Raw genomic sequence first — 21,049 nt, forward strand, 5'->3', positions numbered from 1 at the left:
TTTATGTATGGGTATCCAAAATCAGTCATGTCTTAAAGGGCAAAACAGGTTGGCTAACATCTGTTTACGTTTAAGATAACTGGAAAAGCAATGTTCTAATAACCCTTCGGAAAACCCTCTAAGGCCATGAGGTACACAGGCAGCCTAAGTCTATAAAGGCTTCTCAGGCTCCAACAGCTTGGCTGAAAAGTTCTCTTCCATACTTGGAAACTTGATTAGCATGATATAAAAACGCCATATCTGACGTGCTGCGTGACCAAGGGTGTGGTTATTCTTTATACAGCATCTAAAATTTCACACTCCATCAACACATGTTCAGGCCATTTTATCTTGGCAATTAATTTATTATTTTTCAGAACACAGTGAAGCCTTGTTTTCAAGTCATTCATAACTTTATAAATCAGTCTTGCACATGAAACCCAGGCATCTGTGAACCGTAGAAAATCCTTGCACTCAGGAGATTAAGCTCCTGACACCTTTGCTGATTAATAATCATGGAAAGAATAAGATCAGAAACAAAATAAATGATCATTTAATAGAGAAACTCACAAAACAGCCCTTTAACTTACATATTCCATCATGTTGTTCGTTTCACATTTCCTTTTGCTCAGTCTCCAGTGCAAGCACAGCTAGACACGAAAGAGGGCAAAGGAAGAAAAATGAGCTCCATTTTCCTGGGCACAAGACTCACCCATTCGTCCATCTTTCATATTTTCAGTCCAACAAAAGCATCTGTTTCCATACTGTGCAATTCAGACCCAACAGTACGAAGCTGCTCCCCGCAGCACTCACCTTGTGGTATAACCTATTGTTTTCCCATTCTAATAACTTCTCGATCGATCTTCGTGTCTGGAAGACAAATGAGGGGAAAGTTTACTCTTGACTGGTTTTAGAGAAGCTGTTTTGCAGCTGCTTTTTGTGTGAAAGGGGAAGAAATATAAAACGATGGCAAGGCAAGAGTGGTCTGCACTCGCCATGGTCCAGCACTAAGGCGCAACCTCTCATGAATTTTCCTTTAAATACAAATGCTTATATTTTAAGGTATTTTGAATTTACTAGCCTCTGATTTAAAACTATTAGTCTAAACAGCAAATGTCATTTTATTTACTTACTTAACTTAAATCTCCACTTCTTTAGGAAACATTTTGCAGTATTTAAAAAGTAATGAAGGTTCCTTAACCTCTATTTTTAAAACAATAATAATTTAAATATTAGTTAACAAAATATCAATGGCCTTTAGGGTAAATCTTAAAAAACACAAACTACAAATTGAAGGTCAATAAAGGGGGAAATGAGTTATAAAATCAAACTAATTTTAGGATTGTATGACAAAATCAGTTTGATGGTCATTGCAATTTTCAAACAGAGCCAAATTTTTATTTAAAGCAACATAAAAGTGGTATCTGGGAGTAAAATTCTATTTTTAATCCAAGGATACTATTTCAGAGTTTCCTCTGTTGCTGCACCATAGACCATACAGCACGGACCACTTCTTGCTTGGGGGTGTGAAAAAAGAAGCTAATGCATGGAGCCAGGTGTCTGGATGAGACTAACTCTCCGCAGGTGCAGGAGTGACACTACTGCTAGGCGATCAACTGCAACTTGATGCAGCTGCAGCTTTCCTGCAAAAGAAGGTGTCTACTGATATAAATGTGGCGTGACTCTAAGTTCGTACTGATCATCGCATGAAGACTTGAATGCCAACCAAGACTGAATGATGTGAGAAACTGATAGGAACAAGCCGGTTTTAAAGTCTGTTACGTAAAAAAGTTAAGATTTATTTAAAGTATCTACTGTAATCCAGTTCCAGGACTACATTTCAGCATGTTGAACTGCTAGAAAGACACTGAAGTCACATAGGTGCCAATTATAATTCATATTATAGCTAGCATCAAACTACCACGAGTGCTTATATTTTCCAATTTTTATGTCATAAAAATCAGAAAATCAACTTATTTTCTGGCAATAATGTCAATGACTAATTTATTACAATTTTTTAACAGTCTTTTCGGCAAGAATTTTAAAGAAAAAGTGCCCTTGTTAGCAATGATCAGCAGCCCTCACTTGTTTCTTTGTAAGATAGCCTTTTAGAGGCAGCTCTCCTTTTAAATGAAAATAGGGCAGCAGTTATGGTCACACTTTTTGTTAATTTAGTTGCCAGTCAGCCCCAAATCAAAAGAAAATAAGGCTGCAGAGTGTAATTAACATTCAGTTCAGTCGTTTTGTCCCTTGTCTAGCCCCCAAGCTTTGTTAAAATTGCCATCTGAATGCTGAAGGCTGGAGGGAAATCGATTTGATTCTAATCGCACCATGAAAAGAACATGATCTAACTGCTTTCAGCCCTCCGTAAATCTGTACTAGGTCTTTAGCACAATGCAACTTCCAATTTAAAAAGCACTGAATGTCTCGTCAATGACTTTGTGAAGAAAAAAGAACAAGGAGCAGACATAAAAATTCCAATAGTTGTTTAAGCATTAAAGTTCATTTGCATCACAGCGAACCTGAAAAGGGCTGACCTCTCAAACCGCCTCTCAGGTCTATGAAGTTGTAGCCTTGACAAGCTCACATTGACAGAGCTCATTGACTCTGAAAGGCTACTCTATCAATGGTGAAAAATGGCAATAGGTTCAACTATGAGCAGGCATCTGCCTGCCCACCCGCTGCTAAACCAATGGTAAAACCGTTTCAAAACCTGAATCCACCTTGTAATCTTCCTTTCTAGGACCTTTTAATAATAGATTAAGATTACTATACAATTTGAGGTTTTACTTTTACTGATGATTTAAAAGAAGATGGGGAAAATTAAAGAAATCGGAAGAAAGAAAATTAAAGAAATCGGGAGAAGCAACTTTTGAAGTCTGTTGTTTTATTTTAAAAGTATATAAAAGTAGTTCTTAAAAACTTAACACTACATTCTGCAAATATTTATTATTCAAAGAAAAGACTGGTTATTACCATATCAAATTACCAGAATGTATAAGCCATGCTATACAGAGAGAACTCTCATTATCATTCATACATATATATACACATGCACACCTACAGATAACATTTACCAACTTAAAAATATTTACTTCTACTTAAATCAATTACCAATATTTGTGTAAAAGATAATTACAAAGTATGAATATAAAATTCTAAAATATGTAGGAACCTCAAATTTATTCTTCGCCTCTAATTAGGAGTTTAATGACAGGGTTGGGTATAATTGTATCCCATAATATTAAGAATTCTAAAGCAAACAAAGTTTGCTATGCCATATTCTGCATAATCATCTGAATATTCAATATTTCTCCACTGCTGCAGTCTGGAGTAAAGCTGAATTAGCACCATCTAATCTTGCTGTGAGACGTCTCTCCTGCTTGACAGGTGAAAAAAAGGCACTTGCACGTGCAGCCTAATTAATCACCGCACTTGACATCTCAGTGATTTACAGAGAGGAGCAGGTGAGAACACACAAAACCAGAAAGGAGCCCTTGATTTGAGAGGAGCGTTTCCAGCACACTAAGGTGACAAGTAAGTGATTCCAGCAATGATTTAAAAAAAAGTAAAAAAAGAAACTGTGCCACAAATTATTTGTTAGTAACAACAAAAGATCAAATTAAATGGAAGAAAAAAGGCTTAACCATAGAGAATGTTTAATACTATGTAATTATTTTTAGTTCACAAAATCAAAATATATTTTCAAGATGACATACAATGCCAATTTGGCAGATAGTGGGAGAAAATATGACATTTCAGCATTATAAAAGCATTTCAAAGCTTTTAAACTTCAGTGGGAAGAAATCGCATTTTAGTTACTGTCTTCTAGAAATAAAAGTTTAGAGTTTATGTCCACAGGGTTGTCAGACTCTAATGAAATACTAAAATTCAACACAGCCAAACCTGATATCTATTAACCAGACAAGCAAATCTAATCATATAAATATCTGTCACTTAATTTTAAGTGATTATACTGCCTAGCAAATTCAAAATACTCTAAGTTAATAGGATCAGAAATATATATATATATATATAAATTCAATATATATTGAACATGAGATACCAATAAAACATTATCCTTCTAGGTCATTTCCTAAAATTAAGTCATATTATCTTCCTTAGAAGAATTTAGTGTTTGAGAAAAATACCAGATTGATAGTCATGGGAACTGAAAATCTTCTGTTTAGCTGAAAGAACAGGAGAAAGGGCCGAGCAGGCTCCAGTACAAGTTCCCTACAGTGGCCTTAATCCTTTTCAGTATCACAGGCTTGGTGGAAAGACAGGTTAGTGGTTCTTTATCAATGAATCCTCATCCTTCTGCCTAGGCTGGCAACAAGAAACCTACTTTTATCACATGGAGTCTTGAATTAGAAGAACCAAGACCACCAGCTTACACCACATACACAAAACAAGGCTTTGTAAGATGCTGTCACGCAGCAGGCCTGAGTCTGAAGGGCAGTTTTCAGCATCTGGATTCCACCAAATTTACTCATCAAAGCTTATTATAAACGACAATTTTTAAACAACAATATCAACATATCTTCATTACACCAGCTTTACTGTTATATTTTTCTCACTGTCGGGTCGTTCTAACATAGTTGCCTGGCTTTATTGGAGTGACTAAAACCATTTCCATTACTGAACAGGCATATAGACTTTTGGGCTTATTTTCTGTTGCCTTTGGCACAAATTTTTGATAGAACCATGGAAGAGTCAGAACATAAAAATTACAAAGAAAATTAAAACAACAGAATTTATAAAATGGCTAAAAGGATGGTTAATCATAATTAATAGCAAATATGGCATACAGTTATACTTCTAAAGAATAATCAAGAAGTAATTTAAAGTTTAAAACAGTAAAACATAAACCACCAAAATCTTAACTAACATAAAATTTAGACTTTCTTAAAATTAAAATTCAATTTGAATTTAATTCTTTAGGGTCTTTGTGTACCTGTCCCTAAACACTCTACCCTCCTAAGGAATGAAGTAATAATTTCATACACAAGTTCACAATATGAGCCACTAAACATAAATGAGTCTTACAGGCAGGGAGCCAGTTACGTCATCTTGAATTTGTTACCACCATTACTTAATATTCATCACCAGTGATTAATTTATTCAATCAGTTGTTTGAAAAAATGGTTTTTCAAATTTTTACAACTATCTACAAAAGTTCAACAACTCAAACCTGCAATTAAAACGTACTTGAACTGGATTTGTTCACTGTATTAAACAACGTCAAGGCAAATTTCAAATGTTCAACTTCTTATTTAAAACATTTTGAAATTCAAACTGCTAAGTTTGTAATTCGTCAATTAAAATTTAACTAGAATAATGCCTCTAATGCATCCATCAATTATACAAATGGAAATAAGAGAAACAATAATGGTTTGGGGCTATTAAAAGGAAACTGTATAATTTAGAATGGATTACTTCAACTAAAGGGACAATTACTTGAATCACTTCCGTTTGTACTGGATTAATGTTAAAACTCACATTCCAGTGGTAAACTGAAAATTAAGTATATCTCAGTATCATTACAAATACAAAACCTGTAATTCTCCAAGATAAAAATATTAACTGACTGGGCAAAAGACATTTTAAACAAACTTCCTTCCCCTACGTAAAAATAGGTCTTAAAATCTGCATTTGAACTGACCTTCAAAGTGTGGCTGTAGCAAGGAGTCCTGACCAGCTTTAGGACACATTGCTGTTTGTTAGAAGGGAGCACTTACCCAACAAAAACACCCTCTTTCTACAGAGCTCAGGGGTGACTTTTAAGAAGTTCAGTAAAGCACAATTACATGGCATTTCATCAGGCTAGCAAGTGAAAGTGAATCTTAATTTTTTTAAGGTTATGCTGGTACTTCATGGTTTTGAATTTTTCTAAAACAAAAGGGCACGTCAAGCACATACATAAAATGATGCACAATTTTAAAGGGAATTGATACTTGAGAACAATATTTGAGAAAATTTTGTAATAAACCTAAAATTTAATTTCATGTAACAGTAGAAAACTAGAAAAACTCTGTGAGTGAAATAACTTCCATTAAGATAAAAATACTACTAAGGAGTAATTATTCTCCCTTAAGTATAATTCTGGGTTTTGTTTTGTCTTAGTTACAGATTTAAAAACGAAAATTATGTAATAAAAAAAGAATCAGTGCTTAGAACTGACAGTGAGCAAAAACTGCAAAACTAAAACCCACCAGATTACAATACAGCAGAAGAAACAAGATTGGAAGCACCAGGTATGTGTGGCTTGTCACTCCGGATCTGAGCATGCCGGGCGCTTTCCTTCCAACAAGACTATTAGGCAGTTTAGACTACTTTCATCTTATATACAAAAATGGAATCTTCCAGAGGACAAGAAACTTAGAGCTCCACTAACGTGGTACAGTGATCTAAAACCAAGGCTATAGAGCTAACAACCTCATGTTTCCATCATAGGACAGAGCTATGAATATGTGAAGAGTATGTTTCTGAAATGATGCTAACAGAAATGTTTGCTAAGCAAGTTACCTAAGCTACTAACTAGGTTACTCACCTTAAATAACCAACTCACTCTAAAAGTATGATTAATATATTCAAGAAAAAAAGAGGATAAAAATAAATGAAAACAGAATTTCAAAATTCAATATTTCTAGTCAGAGACCATGTGTTAAGAAAATAAACTGGAGCCAGGTGGTGGTGGTGCATCCTTTTAATCCCAGCACTTGTGAGGCAGAGGCAGGTGGATCTCTGAATTCTCTCTCTGAAACGGAGGTCAACCTGGTCTACAAAGGAAGTTCCAGGGCAGCCAGCACTGTACAGAGAAGCCCTGTCTTGAAAAAACAAAAAACTAAACAAACAAAAAAGTTGGGCAGAGTTGAAGAAGGCATCACCTTTGACCTGTGGCCTATGTAGGTGTATGTGTGCACATGAAAACACATAAACACACACACACACAAATCAGCTCTGGGCAAAACACATGCTCTAAGGATTCTAATGTGTGTTCACACAGCAAGCACTGAATCTCAGTCAATCTCTCTGTCTCTTTCTGTGTCTCTCTCTGCTTGCAGATCACAGCATTCTCAGGTCCTTCTCCAGCATCATGCCTCTCAGCCACCATGCTCCCTGCCATGATGATAATGGACTAAGATTGTAAGCAAGACTGAAACTGTAGGCAAGCTTCCAATGAAACGCTTTCTTTCACAAGAGTCGCCTTGGTCATGGTGTCTCTTCACAGCAATAGACCAGTGACTAAGAAGAACCCAATAAATAAACTCCCCAAACCAAATCTTACAAAGTAAAACAAAGTCAGGTATGATGGTATGCATCTATAATCCCAGCATTTAGGAGGTAATGACAAGATTGGAAGTTCGAGGTCAACCAACATTATTTAAACTATACTAGATAGACTCTATGTATGTATTATCTATCTATCTATCTATCTATCTATCTATCTATCTATCTATCTATCTAAAGTAAAATAAAAGAGCTAAGATGTAGCATAATGGAAAAATAATTACTTAGCATGCACTTATTTTAATACTTATTTAGCTTTGGGTTCCATCTTTTTTTTTTTTTTTTTTAGTTTTTCGAGACAGGGTTTATCTGTGGTTTTGGAGCCTGTCCTGGAACTAGCTCTTGTAGACCAGGCTGGTCTCGAACTCACAGAGATCCGCCTGCCTCTGCCTCCCAAGTGCTGGGATTAAAGGCGTGCACCACCACTGCCCAGCCTTGGGTTCCATCTTAAGGTTTGCAAAAATTAAAAAAAAAAAAAAAAAAAGCATAAAATAATGACATGGAAGCAAAAAGCTATGACTGATTATTAATTGTGCATAAACTCTCAGGTCATATTCTACCACTGAGTGAAGTCAGGAACCTGGAAACAGAAACTGAAGCAAAGTCATGGAGAAATCCTACTTACTGGCTTACCCCACCCCATGGATTGCTCAGCCTATTTTTTTTATACCATCCAAGACCACCTGTCCAGAGACCTGGGCCCTCCCATATCAATATCGATCAAGGAAATGCCCCCACAGTCTTATCAACAGGTAAATCTTATAGAGACATTCTCATTTGGGTCCAAATGACTCAAGCTTGTGTCAAGTTAACATAAAACATTAATAACAAATATAACATAACAACATAATAACAAAACTCTGTCTCGAAAAGGAAATAAAAATAGAAAAGGACATAAAACAGGTAAGAGCTGATGGGAGAGGACCCAGGAAGAGACTTTCTACCTGAGAGACTACAGAAAACAGAAAGAAAAGGGGATTCTGGTCATGCTTTCATCTTTCTGTTTCAACAGCATATTGGTATGAAGTACTGTGTCTGTAGGTGTTAGTGTATTTTATTTCTTCCTGTTATTTAAAAATGATCTTTCCCAGAACACCCGCTCTTTCTGGACTCCATCACTGCCAAACCTCCAAGTCTTTAGTTGTGATTACTAGTTTCTCATTGGAGACAGTGGGAAAAAGGTGCAGTGTTGAGTCTGAGTATTGACCAGTGATAGAAGAGAAGGGAAGACCAAGAGAACACAGGAAGTTGGATAAGAGAGGCGGGGAAGGATCTAGAAAGACTTGGAGAAGGGGGAAACATGATCAAAATACACTGTATAAAAAAATATAAATTTCTGGGTGCACGCCTTTAATCCCAGTACTTGGGAGGCAGAGGCAAGTGGATCTCTTTGAGTTCAAGGCCAGCCTGGCCTACAAGTGCTAGTTCCAGGGCAACAAGAACTATTACACAGAGAAACCCTGTCTCAAAAAAACAAGCAAGCAAACAAACAAAAAATTTAAATAAAAAATATTTAAAAGATTTATTTTTAATTATGGGGGGCAGCACATGAATGTGAGCACGCTGAATGCAGGTGCCAGTGAAGAGCAGAAAAAGGTCATCAGACATCAGAGTCCCTGGAGCTTGCTTTACAAGTGGTTGGGAGCTGTGTGACACGGGTGCTGGGAAACAAATTCAGGTCCTCTGCTCTTAACTACTGAGCATCCTTCCAGCTCCTAAAAGTCGAGTTCTTCCTCAGTGAAAAATGGCCTGTATTGTTCTCTTCTACAATTAGGTTTTTGTAGATGATTTCTGTCTTTACATTGGGGGCTTCAGTTCTAGACTGGATCAAGCACCAAGAAAGTTCAGAATCTTCACATGATCATGAGCATTGACATTCTCTTCGTAGGACATGATACACAGACATACACATAAAATAAAAATAAATCACTACTTTTTGTAGTTGTTAACAAATTGAACTTAAAGTTTACATGAAAAAAAAATAACTCCTCCAAAAATCTTCAAAAGAACAAAATTCCACAGTTAATAATGTAGCTCAGCTGATATAGTCCTGCTTAAGTTGCAAAAAACAGAGTTGGATGCCCAGCTCCTGATAAACCGGTACAGCAAGCGACACATGCCTGTAATTGAGAGACGGAGGCAAGGGCAGAGGGTTAAGGTCATTTACTACATAGGAAGCACAAGGTTAGTCTGGGCCACATGAAGAGTCCATCTAAAAACAGGGGAGAGGACAAATTTGCAAGACTCACCTCACTGAACATTAAGCAAAAGTAAACAAGCTATAGTAAGTAAGATAGTGTGATATTAAGGTCAACACAAATGGAACATAGTAAAGTCCAAAAAGAGATCCATACAAATATGATGATTGCCCATTAAATATTAAAAGAATAGTCTTTTAACAGAAGGTGCTATAAAGCCTAGAGAGTCATATGCCAAAGCATGAACTTTGATCTCCTTGTCAAACTACAGACTTAGTTGACTTCCTAGGGGAGGCCTTACCCTCTCTTAGGAGCCCATGAAGGTGGTGGGTGGGAACAGGTGGAGAGGAGGGAGGGGGAGCTGGGATTGGTATGTAAAAAATAAATAAAAACATACCAAAAAAAAGCTATACACAAAATGCAGGAGATATCAAAAATCTTCACAACTCTGCCTTAGGCAAAAATATTAAATATGATAATAAAGGCACTATATTTTTCTTTTTTTCTAGACAAAGTTTCACTCTGAAGCCCTGGCTGTCCAGGAACTCACTACGTAGACCAGGCTGTCCTTGAACTCACAGAGATCTACCTACCTCTGTCTCCTAAGGGCTGGAATGTGTACGCCTGGCATAAAAGCACTTTTTTTTTTTAAACCGATGAACTAGACGTCACCAAAATCAAAACTTTGGCTCTGCCAAAAACACTGTTAAGAGAATAGGAAAGACAGGCTATATACTAGAAAAATAATACTGACATATATCTAACAAGGTACTAATATCAGGATTACATTAACTGTTCTCAAGCCTGGCATAGTAGTGCATGCCTTATACTCTCAACACTCGGAAAGCTGAGGCAGGAGAATCCTAAGTTCAAGCTTTAATTGGGTTACATAATAAGACCCTGTCTAAATTCAACAACAAATCATTTTTAAAAAGTATGACATGGAGGCTGGAGAGATGGCTCAGTGGTTAAGAGCACTGACTGCTCTTCCAGAGGTCCTGAGTTCAATTCCCAGCACCAACATGGCAGCTCACAACTATCTGAAGATCCAGTTGCAGGGGATCTGACACCTTCACACCAATGCATATGAAATAAAGTTAAACAGAGATCCACCTGCCTCTGCCTCCTGGGTGCTAGGATTAAAGGTATGTGCAAACACCACCCAGCCCCTCAAGGTTTCTTAAGAAAAAACATCTCGATAGAATTGTCAGAGTCCCCAAAATCAACAGGAATAAAAATACATCTTGATTTGTAACCTCGAGCTGAAATGTACTGTATTTCCTTTGGCTATGCATGTATGCACCGAACTATAGTGGCCAAACAGGAATGGTGCTTTAACTGCTTGCAGAATCAGATTCTTCCCATCAGACTCATTACTATGAATCTGCTACTTTATTTGTATATATTAATAAGAACAAATTGATAAATTTGTTTTAAATCATTTTAGGTTTCTTGGGTTGTTTTGTGGGGTTTTTAGAACAAGCAAAGTTTATTTTTAGAGTAAGTCAAGACAGAAGGACAAGCCCCACCGCTGGGACCTGGGCCTATAGTCTTGGTCTACCATCTGTCTTTATCTTGTCTACCCTGTGGGTGGTTACTTTCCTGGAATGGGTAGAAACTTTCACAGACGTCATCTTTAGCCACAATTCACATTACAGTTAGAAATACATTAGACCTAGGGTCTCATATGAAGTATAATTACTACACAGCTGAGCCTGCTAGGGAACGCGCAACGGTTACTATGCTCTTCAGGAAGGGGCTCCACAGGGCCAAATGGAACCTGCTGAGACTAGATTTATTTTTCTCACATCCTGTGCTTCCTTATATCCCACCTGCAAGCACTTACTTGTATTTCCCTAGCATTAGTTTTAACCCTATCATTTCTGCTCCAAACCCCAAGGATTTGAGACTCAGTTAACCAGGGAATGGGTGACGACTGATTTAGCGGTTTCTGCTAAAAGAGGATTGTCATTGGTTGGGCTCTTCTTGAGTCTTGTTATGAGGGGACAGATAAATGGGACATCCAATCTGTCCAGGGGTTCACGGTGAATAAACATTACAATAGCAGTCAAGAGTTGACATACTTTGGCCAACATTTTTTGTAGTGTTAAGGCCTGGAGTGCATTGTAGCTTTTGCCTTTCTTTTATGAACCCTCCTTCCCTGTCTTGGACGAGCTCATCCACAGCTCACACATGATTAGTCTGCTGTCACTGTCACTCACTGAATGGTATTTTGTGATGTCCTCAAAAAATCTTAAAAAACTCTCCAGTTTCATATCTTAGTTGTTTGATAGATAACTGGTTTCTTTATAGTCTAAAATATTTTATTTAATGAAATATTTAAGATATATTAAATATTACACTAAGATAGTATTTATAGACTTCTTTAGACTACCCAAGTGGTCCATGACAAATGAAGGGTTGGAAATTCCTAATATTCTGTCTCCATCTTGCAAAGGTGCTTTAATACTCTCCATACATCCATGACATGTTACAGAATAGTTTATACTCAAAGCAGGTGAATATATAGCTTCTTTTAAGCAATTTCTTTATGTGCACTAGAACTCCGTAACAGTTAAATACATTAAACAGGTCATGTACCTGTAATCCTAGCACATGGGAGGGAGAGGCAGGAAGATCAGGGGTTCACAGCCATCCTTATCCAATGAGTTTGAAGCCAGCCTAGGCGACATGAGACCTCTCCAAATTCAAAACCCAAACAAAAACATTAAATAAATAAATAAATAAATAAATAAATAAATAAATAAAAAATGTCCACCTGGTCACATATACAGATAAGAGATCTTGAACCAGAGAGTACATACTGAACAGGTCACACTTCCTGAAGCAACAGATAACTTACCTTAAAGGGGAAAAAAAGCACCATTTACATTTCAAAATAACAGGATCTCATAGTCATGTCAAAGTTTATCAAAATATATAGCAGTATAAGATGTTTACCTCTGTCTTTTAAATATACCATCCACATATTAAAATATTTCATTTTGGGCTGGAGAGATGGCTCAGAGGTTAAGAGCACTGCCTGTTCTTCCAAAGGTCCTGAGTTCAATTCCCAGCAACCACATGGTGGCTCACAACCATCTGTAATGAGATCTGTTGCCCTCTTCTGTCCTGCAGGCATACACACAGACAGAATATTGTATACATAATAAATAAATATTTTAAAAAAATAAATAAATAAAATATTTCATTTTATTCACTTAAAAAGTAAAAGAAAGGGAGAGATAGAAGGTGGGAAAGGAAAAGAAAAAAAATCTTGAAAATTAACAAACCGGCTAGATCCAAAAGGTAAAGCTCATCAATCTTTTGGGTTACATGTCAGCAAACAGCAACCAAATGAGCTGGGCAGCCACTCAAACAACGGCAATGCCTCAAGAGTGGAGGGCAGTGAGAGGGCCTAAACCAAAATGACAGCAAATGCTACTGTGAATCCAAAGGCTGCCAGAGACAGATTTTGTGTGTGTGTGTGACCTAGAGACAATCTGGCAAAAATTATGGGGGTAAAAAGGGACTTAAAGAAAGTAGGGTCAGCAAAAAAAGTCCCGGCCACATCTACTCAATCAATGTCCCACTTAAAGGTGGGAGAGAACTGACTCCAGTGGTCCCTCTGATCTCTAGTACCTGCACCTCTCCAGCTCAACACACTAATAATAAACATTTTTAAAGAAATGTAAATATGTCAAATGTTATAATAAATAATACATAAGCAATTCTATTATAAAGGCATCAAGTTCATTCTATCAATAAAATATATTAGCTTAAATTTTTCAATAGAGTATACCCCTAACTTTATAATAGAAATGAAGTAATAAATTCCATTTCCTTGCCACTATTTGCCACCAAAATTAAATGTTTCCATAGAAAAATAGTCAAGTCCACTTGGTTGACTGGCCCTCTCCTACCTTCCAGCCACTTTTGGTTTTCCAGGCTGGCCTTAACATACTATGTCATGGTATTCACAATCTTCCTGTCTCAGCCTCTTGAATGCTAGGATTTCATATGTGAGTTACCATACATGGCTGAATATTATTTCCATTTCATACGTGTAAGTATATCTATATTTTAAGATAACAAAAACAAGGGTGCTTTGTTGGGCATGGTGGCACATGCCTAGAGCATTTGGGAGGCAGAGGCAGACAGAGCTCTTTGTTCAAGGCTAGCCTGATCTACACAGTGAGTTCCAGGCCAGTCAAGTCAACAGAGTAAGAAAATATCTTTAAAAAAATAACAATAACAACTTTTAATTTGCATTATTTTGGCATATCTACAGCCAACATCTTGAAATCTTTTCATTATAAGCAGTGAAAAATCAAGTCTTTGGATTATTTTTCCTAATCACAGGGGTCAGTGTATATTCATTATCGAGAACCTATAAAGTACAAAATTTAAATGAGCTCCCTATTATCTACTGCAAACATTTTATTTCCTCTATTGGTATTCTCATACTAGTAATGTTAATCAGTCCTTACTGACAACTTCTATTACGGGCTAGGTTTGAAGTGTCCTTCTAAAAGCTCATACATTAGGAACTAGAGAGGTGACTTGGTGGTTGGGAACATTGGCTGCTCTTGCAGAGAACCAGGGTTCAATTCACAGCACTCACAAGCACCTGTAACTCTAGTTCCAGGGAATCTGATGCCCTCTTCTGATCTCTACTGGCACCAGGGACATATGTGGTACCTATAATACATACAGCCAAAACACTCATATGCACAAAGTAAGATTTTAAAAAGTAAACAGAGAGCTGTGGCAATAGCTTAATCAATGCTAGAGCACTTGCTTGGAAGATCCTGTACACTGAAAGTTGATTTGGAGCATAAGGAATATGACCTAATCAATAGATTATTCTGAATATGATGGATTCTGAATATGATGACCTTTGGAAAGTGTTTCAAATATCTAGAGACGTGAACTAGTGGAATGGGTAGGGTTCTGTTCTCAGAACTACATCTTATTCCAATCCCCTCCTTCCCTCTCTGATGCCTGGCAACTGTAAGGCAAGCAGCTCTGCTCAGCTACCATGACATTTTTGCTCAGACAGACAGAGAAGTAATAGAGCTAGCACTGCAGTCCACAGACTAAAATCTCTAAAACCATGAGCCAGTTTCCTCCCTTAAACTGTTTCTCTTGTATATGAAACAGCATCGAAACTGACAGAATTTCTCTTATGCTGTTAGGCTAAAACCTTTATAACATTGTGTCTGTACAAAAATTCTACTCAAATCATAGGTGAATATTAACATTTACAGTCTTATCATCCAGATTTAAAGAGGTTAAGAACTATGCCCATAGACATAGGGAAGAGGTAGAGTTGAACCCAGCATCCATGAACACTGTACCACTTTAGTCCATAATTAATGTACACATAGTACTGCATTCTTCTTTGGCCACAATTTCCTAATGCACAGAAATTATGAATAGTTTACTCATAGCTATTTTATAACATTTGAATATATGATAATTAATCTTGCTTAACCAGATCAGATTATTTTTGTATAGTATTTGAAACAGTGTGATTCATTCAACAGGAAAAAAAAGTAAACATGAGACTTGTTTCATACTTCTAAGTAAATTAAAATATGTAATTCAACTTACTCTTTTACTGAGGCAAATAACTGGCCACATACTGCAGCCTAACGTGCAGCAGCAGCACAGGCAGCCACAAAGCAACCACCGCACATTCACAGGAAGATTCTTCCTGAGACAGCTGTTAACTCTGTTGATGCTGGCTTTAAATTCTTCAGGAGCTACCTACAGGACAGTAAGAAATGTAACTGAGATGCTGAATGACAGAAATGGGACTCAGCACACATTTTTCTAATTTCCAAGGAAAACTAATTTGAGATATATAAACAGTAGATCAATAAGAGACACTTGCTGGGCAGTGATAACGTACACCTTTAATCCCACGGAGGCAGAGACAGGTGATCTCTGAGTTTGAGGCCAGCCTGGTCTACAGAGAGAACATTTCCGGACAGCCAGGGTTACACAGAGAAACCCTGTCTTGGAAACCAAGAAATAAAAAAAAAAAGAGAGAGAGAGACACTCACCTTTCCAGTTAATGAAGATGGGAATTCTGATTCAAATTTGTTGCTCAATCCAAATCTATTAAAAGAAAAAATGTTATTATATGACACCGTGGCAACAGAACAAAAGTTTGAACTACCTAACTTAAAGGTGAAATGAACAGAATGCGGACCCTACAGAGTGTCTAAGACAGAATTGTCATAACGAGCAACTTACAAAATGCAGCATGTAATGACTTTTCCAATGGAATCAAAACTTATATGAGGGACAATTAAATAACCAGCAATATATAAGCAAAAGAATAAGTAAAAGAATGGTTTGTTTCATTTGAGCTATTACGTATACCTTAAAAGCATCAAAGCATATTTTACACAGATAGCAAATTTTCTAGCTTTCACTGTTTTGAATTCGTAGTGCATTTTGTCTTTTAAATACCAAACTACAAGAACCCAACTGCTTCCATTTATTTCACTCTAGAATGAAAATTCTAAGATAGGAACATTTTATAATGATATTAATTGCACCACATCTGACAATGTATTACAGCTAAAACCACATACACTAGACAAGACAATCCATTAAGCAAGCCCATTTCTTGAACAACTAACTAGGACTCTGAACTCGGGACAATGACCCCACAAATGAGCATTTGCTTTAAGATCACTTCATCCCAGCACTGGCTAGCAGCAAAAGGGGTTAGTAGGACCTAACAGGGCTGTGCAACTCAGAAGGGGCTTTTTTCTCTTGACATTTCTGAGTATAAGGTATAAATAGATGGTTTCACCGGTAAGGGCTGAAATATACAAAAACTGAATCTACTGCAGTTGCTGACAGTAGAAAGCAGAAACTGTCCAGTGAAGGAGTCAGCAGTTCACACTGCAACAGCAGAGCAGGAATGGTCAAGTATGCAAACCACCATGATAGGGCATTAGACCAGGAGCTGAAGACAGTACAGAGAAAAAGAGTAAAACCACTCAAGTCCATGCCTGTGTGCACGTCTGTGTGAAGGTGTCAGATCCCCTGGAACTGGAGTTACAGACAGCTGTGAGCTGCCATGTGGGTGCTGGGAGTTGAACCTAGGTCCTCCGAAAGAGCGGCCTATGCTCCTAACTGCTGAGCCATCTCTCCAGCCCCATTCCCCAAAGCATTCTTAAATGAAATCCTACTTCTTAAATCCCCTTAAGTACTTTTGTTTTTTATAATCTAATAAAGCCTCATCATTCACTTTTTTGTTGTTGTTGTTTTTGTTTTTTTTTTCAAGGTTTTGGAGCTGTCCTGGAACCCACTTTGTAGACCAGGCTGGCCTCGAATTCACAGAGATCTGTCTGCCTCTGCCTCCAAGTACTGGGATTAAAGGTGCACGCCACCACTGCCTGGCCAGCATTCACGTTTAAAAAAGAAAAGAGAGCCGGGCGGTGGTGGCACACGCCTTTAATCCCAGCACTTGGGAGGCAGAGGCAGGCGGATCTCTGTGAGTTCGAGACCAGCCTGGTCTACAAGAGCTAGTTCCAGGACAGGCTCCAAAACCACAGAGAAACCCTGTCTCGAAAAACCAAAAAAAAAAAAAAAAGAAAAAAAAAAAGAGAGAGAGAGAATCAACTCTTTTTTAAATTTATTTTTTTTATTTTATGTCCATTGATTGTTGTTTTGCTATTGGTGTCAGGTCCTCTGGAACTGGAATTACAGACAGTTGTGGGCTGCCATGTGGATGCTGGTAATTGAACCTGGGTCCTCTGTAAGAGCAGTCAGTGCTCTTAACCACCGAGCCATCTCTCCAACCCCCATCATTCTCAGTTTTAAGATTCCATAATGATAGTGGCAAAGGCTCCCAATATAATCCTTAATGAAAAGACACAAAAAAACTAAAACATTATTACTTAAATTTTAAATTTAACTATTGACATATGAAAACTAAAATCAAATCCATCCAAATACTAATGGTAGCTAATCCTGGATAATGAAGATTATGGATGGCATTTTTTATTTTTATGTTTTCCATGACTTCTCTAATAAAATCTATTAGTATTTAAGACTAAATTTAAAGACTAAGGATAGGACTGGGGACATTAGCCTGAGCCTGAGTTTGGATCCCCAGAACACACATTAAAAGTCAAGCACAGCACCTGTAAACACAGCACTCAGGGGATAAAAGAGGAGGAAGCTAGCTCATGAGCTTCAGGTTCAGTGAGTTTCTATCTCAGAAAATAAAGGCAGTGAGGGTAATACGGGAGATAGCCCACGTCTACCTCTTGCCTCAATGTGTGTTTACATACACACACAACATAAAAAAGTACATATAATACATGCACACACACACTCAACTGTACAACTGTATACATTTTAAAAGTACATACAACACACACAATACACATAAACACACACAAGAAACAGAAAGAAAAAACCTAGGAACAACTACACAAAAAAGAAGAGCCTTTTGCATCTCAGTAATCCTAAATTTCATTTTCTGCTTCACTGGGAAATACAACTTTCTAATATTTAAGTAATCTTTATGCCTTTCCTTATAATTAGAAAAAAAATTAAAATATTAAGAAAAATAGATGATGAGAGAGTTTTGTTTTTAAGACAGAATATGGAAATGTATGTTCAAGAGACATACCTATATTTAGAGATAATTCCAGTAGCCTGAGTGTATTTCAGGGCTGGGAATATAGCTCAGTTACTAACACTCATGAAGTTGCCTAGCTAGCATACATTTAGCCCTGAGTTCAATCCCCAGCACTACATAAAGTAGGTGTGGTTACACATCCACAATGCTAGAACTCGGGAAGTGTGGGCAGGAAGATCAGGAATTCAAGATCACTTTCAGCTACAGAGGGAGTTCATTGTCCAGCCCAAGCTACAAGAGAACCTATCTTAAAACAAACAAAAAAGCCAACCAAAAATAAACAAATGAGTGTATTTAAAGGTTTGTTTGCTTGTTTGGTAGTTTTTTTTTTGGTTGTTGTTGGTTGTTTGTTGGTTTTGGTTTTTTGAGACAGGGTTTCTCTGCACCCTACCCACCCCCACATTGTCTGTAGACCAGGCTCAAATTCAGAGACTACCTGCCTCAGCCTCTTGAGTGCTGGAATTGAAGGCTATACAGTTCTACATCTTAAACAGAAAGTAGGAGACACCAACCATTAAAATCATCTTGTTTTTGTCATTTTGATTTTGGGGTTTTAATTCTTATTTGTACGTATGTGTCTCTGTGTAGCCTCCTTTACCTTGGTCTACCTATTCTTTTGAGGCAATGTCTTTCTTCCTGAACCTGGGCTTTGCTCTTTCTCTGCTAGTCTGGTATAAGAAAGTTTCCCCAATTCTCCGTCTCTGCTCCTTTGTAGCCTGAGTCACAAGCATGCTCATAGGTGCTGAGGTCCCATTTGTGTCTACTGATTACACAGCAAGTGTTCTTTTATTTTTTATTTTTTTTATATTTATTTATTATGTATACAATATTCTGCCTGTGTATCTGCCTGCAGGCCAGAAGAGGGCACAGAACCCATTACAGATGGTTGTAAGCCACCATGTGGATGCTGGGAATTGAACTCAGGACCTTTGGAAGAGCAGGCAATGCTCTTAACCTCTGAGCCATTTCTCCAGCCCGCAAGTGTTCTTTTTACATACCTCTTACATACCTCTCTGTTGCTCTCTGTTTTTTAGAAGATTTACTTATGTTTCTGAGTGTTTTGCCTGTGTGTATGTCTGAGCACCATTGTGTGCATGGTGCCAAAGGGTTCTGAAGAGAGTCTCAGATAACCTGGACCTGGAGTTAGAGATGGTTATGAGTCACCATGTGAGTCTTGGGAATTGAACACAGGTCCACCATAAAAGCAACAATCCTCTTAACTGATGAGCCCTCCCTCCTCTCTGCCACCCATAAAGCCCCTTGAAATTTCCAGCTTTTCACCAACCAAGGTCAAGAGGTAGAATATAAAAAGTAAAACATGCTCATTTCAAGAAAACTAGACAGTAACAGCAGGCTCACAATGGCAAGCGTGCAGCCAGCAACCCAATGAGGTAGACAAAAACTGGCAAGTACAAAAAGCTAACGTGGTACAGTTGGAAGAGTAATACAATGGAGAGAGAGTGCCTGAATTTTAATCCTGGTCTAAATATCAATTCATCATATTATCGGAAAAGTAAATCTCCCCTGCAATTTTATCTGTCTCACATAAGACAGTGCACCAAGCTAATGCGGTGCTGAACTAAGTTGTTAGTTTCTACAGTGCTAAGGACGACATCCAGAGCCCTGGCAATCCATTTCTAATAAAGCTCCATCCCAGTGCCATCTCTAATTCTAGTTATTTATTTATTTACTTACTTATTTATCAAGTTATAGTCTCACTGTATAGGTCAGTGTGGCAATGGAACTAACTAGTAAGCCTCCTGTCTTAACACCCCCATTTCTAAGTTTTAGTGTGTATGTGTGTGTGTGTATGTGTGTGTGTGTATGTGCGTGTGTGCATGTGCGTGTGTGCATGCTTGTATGGTGTGTATGCTAGCTAGTTTTATGTCAGCTTGATACAAGCTAGAAATATCTGAAAGGACGGAACCTTAATTGAGAAAATGCCTCCATAAAATCTTGCTATAGGGCATTTTCTTAATGATGAGGGAGGGCCTAGCCCATAGTGGGTGGTGCAACCCCTGGGTTCTATAAGAAAACAGGCTAAGCCAGACATGATAAACAAGCCAGAAAACAGCACCCCTCCATGGCCTCTGCATCAGCTCCTGCTCCAGGTTCCTGCCCTGTTTGAGTTCCTGTCCCAGCTTCCTTCAGTAATGAACAATGACATGGAAGTGTAAGCTGAATAAACCCTTTTCTCGAGATTGCTTTGGTCATGGTGTTTCGTTTTAGAGCAACAGAAACCCTAATTAAGACAGTCTACATTCTTGGGCACATATGTGCCACAGGGCTCATATGGAGGTCGGGGACACTTTTGTGGGATTGGGGTTTCTCCTTCCACCTTTACATGGGTTCCAGAGATCAAACTCAGGTTCTAGACTTGGATAACAGTCATGTTTACACACTGAGCTATCTCATGGACCCAACTCCCCCCCCCCTTTTTTTGAGAGAGAGAGAATCTCTCTGGAAAGTCTTGACTGTCTTGGAAGTTTCCTATGTAGATCAGGCAGGTTTTGAACTCAGAGATTCTCCTGCCCCTGCCTTCCAAGTGATGAGATTAAAGGCATACACCTCCATACCTAGCTTCTCAAGTTAAAAAAAAAAAAAAAAAAACCTGCAAGATTCAAGGGCTCAATTTACACAGGACAGTTGCTATAAAATGGGAAATGGTTTAAGACTTTATTCTTATTTTTAAAAAGTTTCCTGAGGGGTTTCTCTCTTTATAAGAAGTATATGTTCTAGAGTGAGTTATAGAGGTACATGCCTACAGTAGGTCCAGAATTAAGACTGCTAAAGAGGGAGAAGTTGAGCTTTGAGGTCAGCTACAGCTACATAGCAAATCCTGGTTGCAAATAAATACATACATTTGTACTCTAGTATGTCTGGCTAACTTGTGTTCTGACAGAAG

The 21,049-nt window shown here is 37.8% G+C and overlaps 1 protein-coding gene across 4 annotated transcripts in view; it reads right to left on the bottom strand.

Annotated features, from left to right (window-relative positions):
• The window catches only part of Chic2 (cysteine rich hydrophobic domain 2), a 42,414-nt gene that overhangs the window by 14,001 nt on the left and 7,364 nt on the right, over window positions 1-21,049 (bottom strand). For all 4 annotated transcript variants that reach the window (XM_050150013.1, XM_050150015.1, XM_050150012.1 and 1 more), the window contains exons 2-5: window positions 15,542-15,596; window positions 15,087-15,242; window positions 793-849; window positions 570-629 (exon numbers count right to left, since the gene is read on the bottom strand). In XM_050150013.1, coding sequence (XP_050005970.1) covers window positions 570-629; window positions 793-849; window positions 15,087-15,242; window positions 15,542-15,596 — 328 coding nt within the window. The remainder of the gene's footprint in view (window positions 1-569; window positions 630-792; window positions 850-15,086; window positions 15,243-15,541; window positions 15,597-21,049) is intronic.

The sequence above is a fragment of the Alexandromys fortis genome, unplaced genomic scaffold (genome assembly GCF_014885135.2).
Source record: "Alexandromys fortis isolate MF-2015 unplaced genomic scaffold, M_Fortis_MF-2015_v1.1 scaffold_0, whole genome shotgun sequence".
Classification (NCBI taxonomy): Eukaryota; Metazoa; Chordata; class Mammalia; order Rodentia; family Cricetidae; genus Alexandromys; species Alexandromys fortis.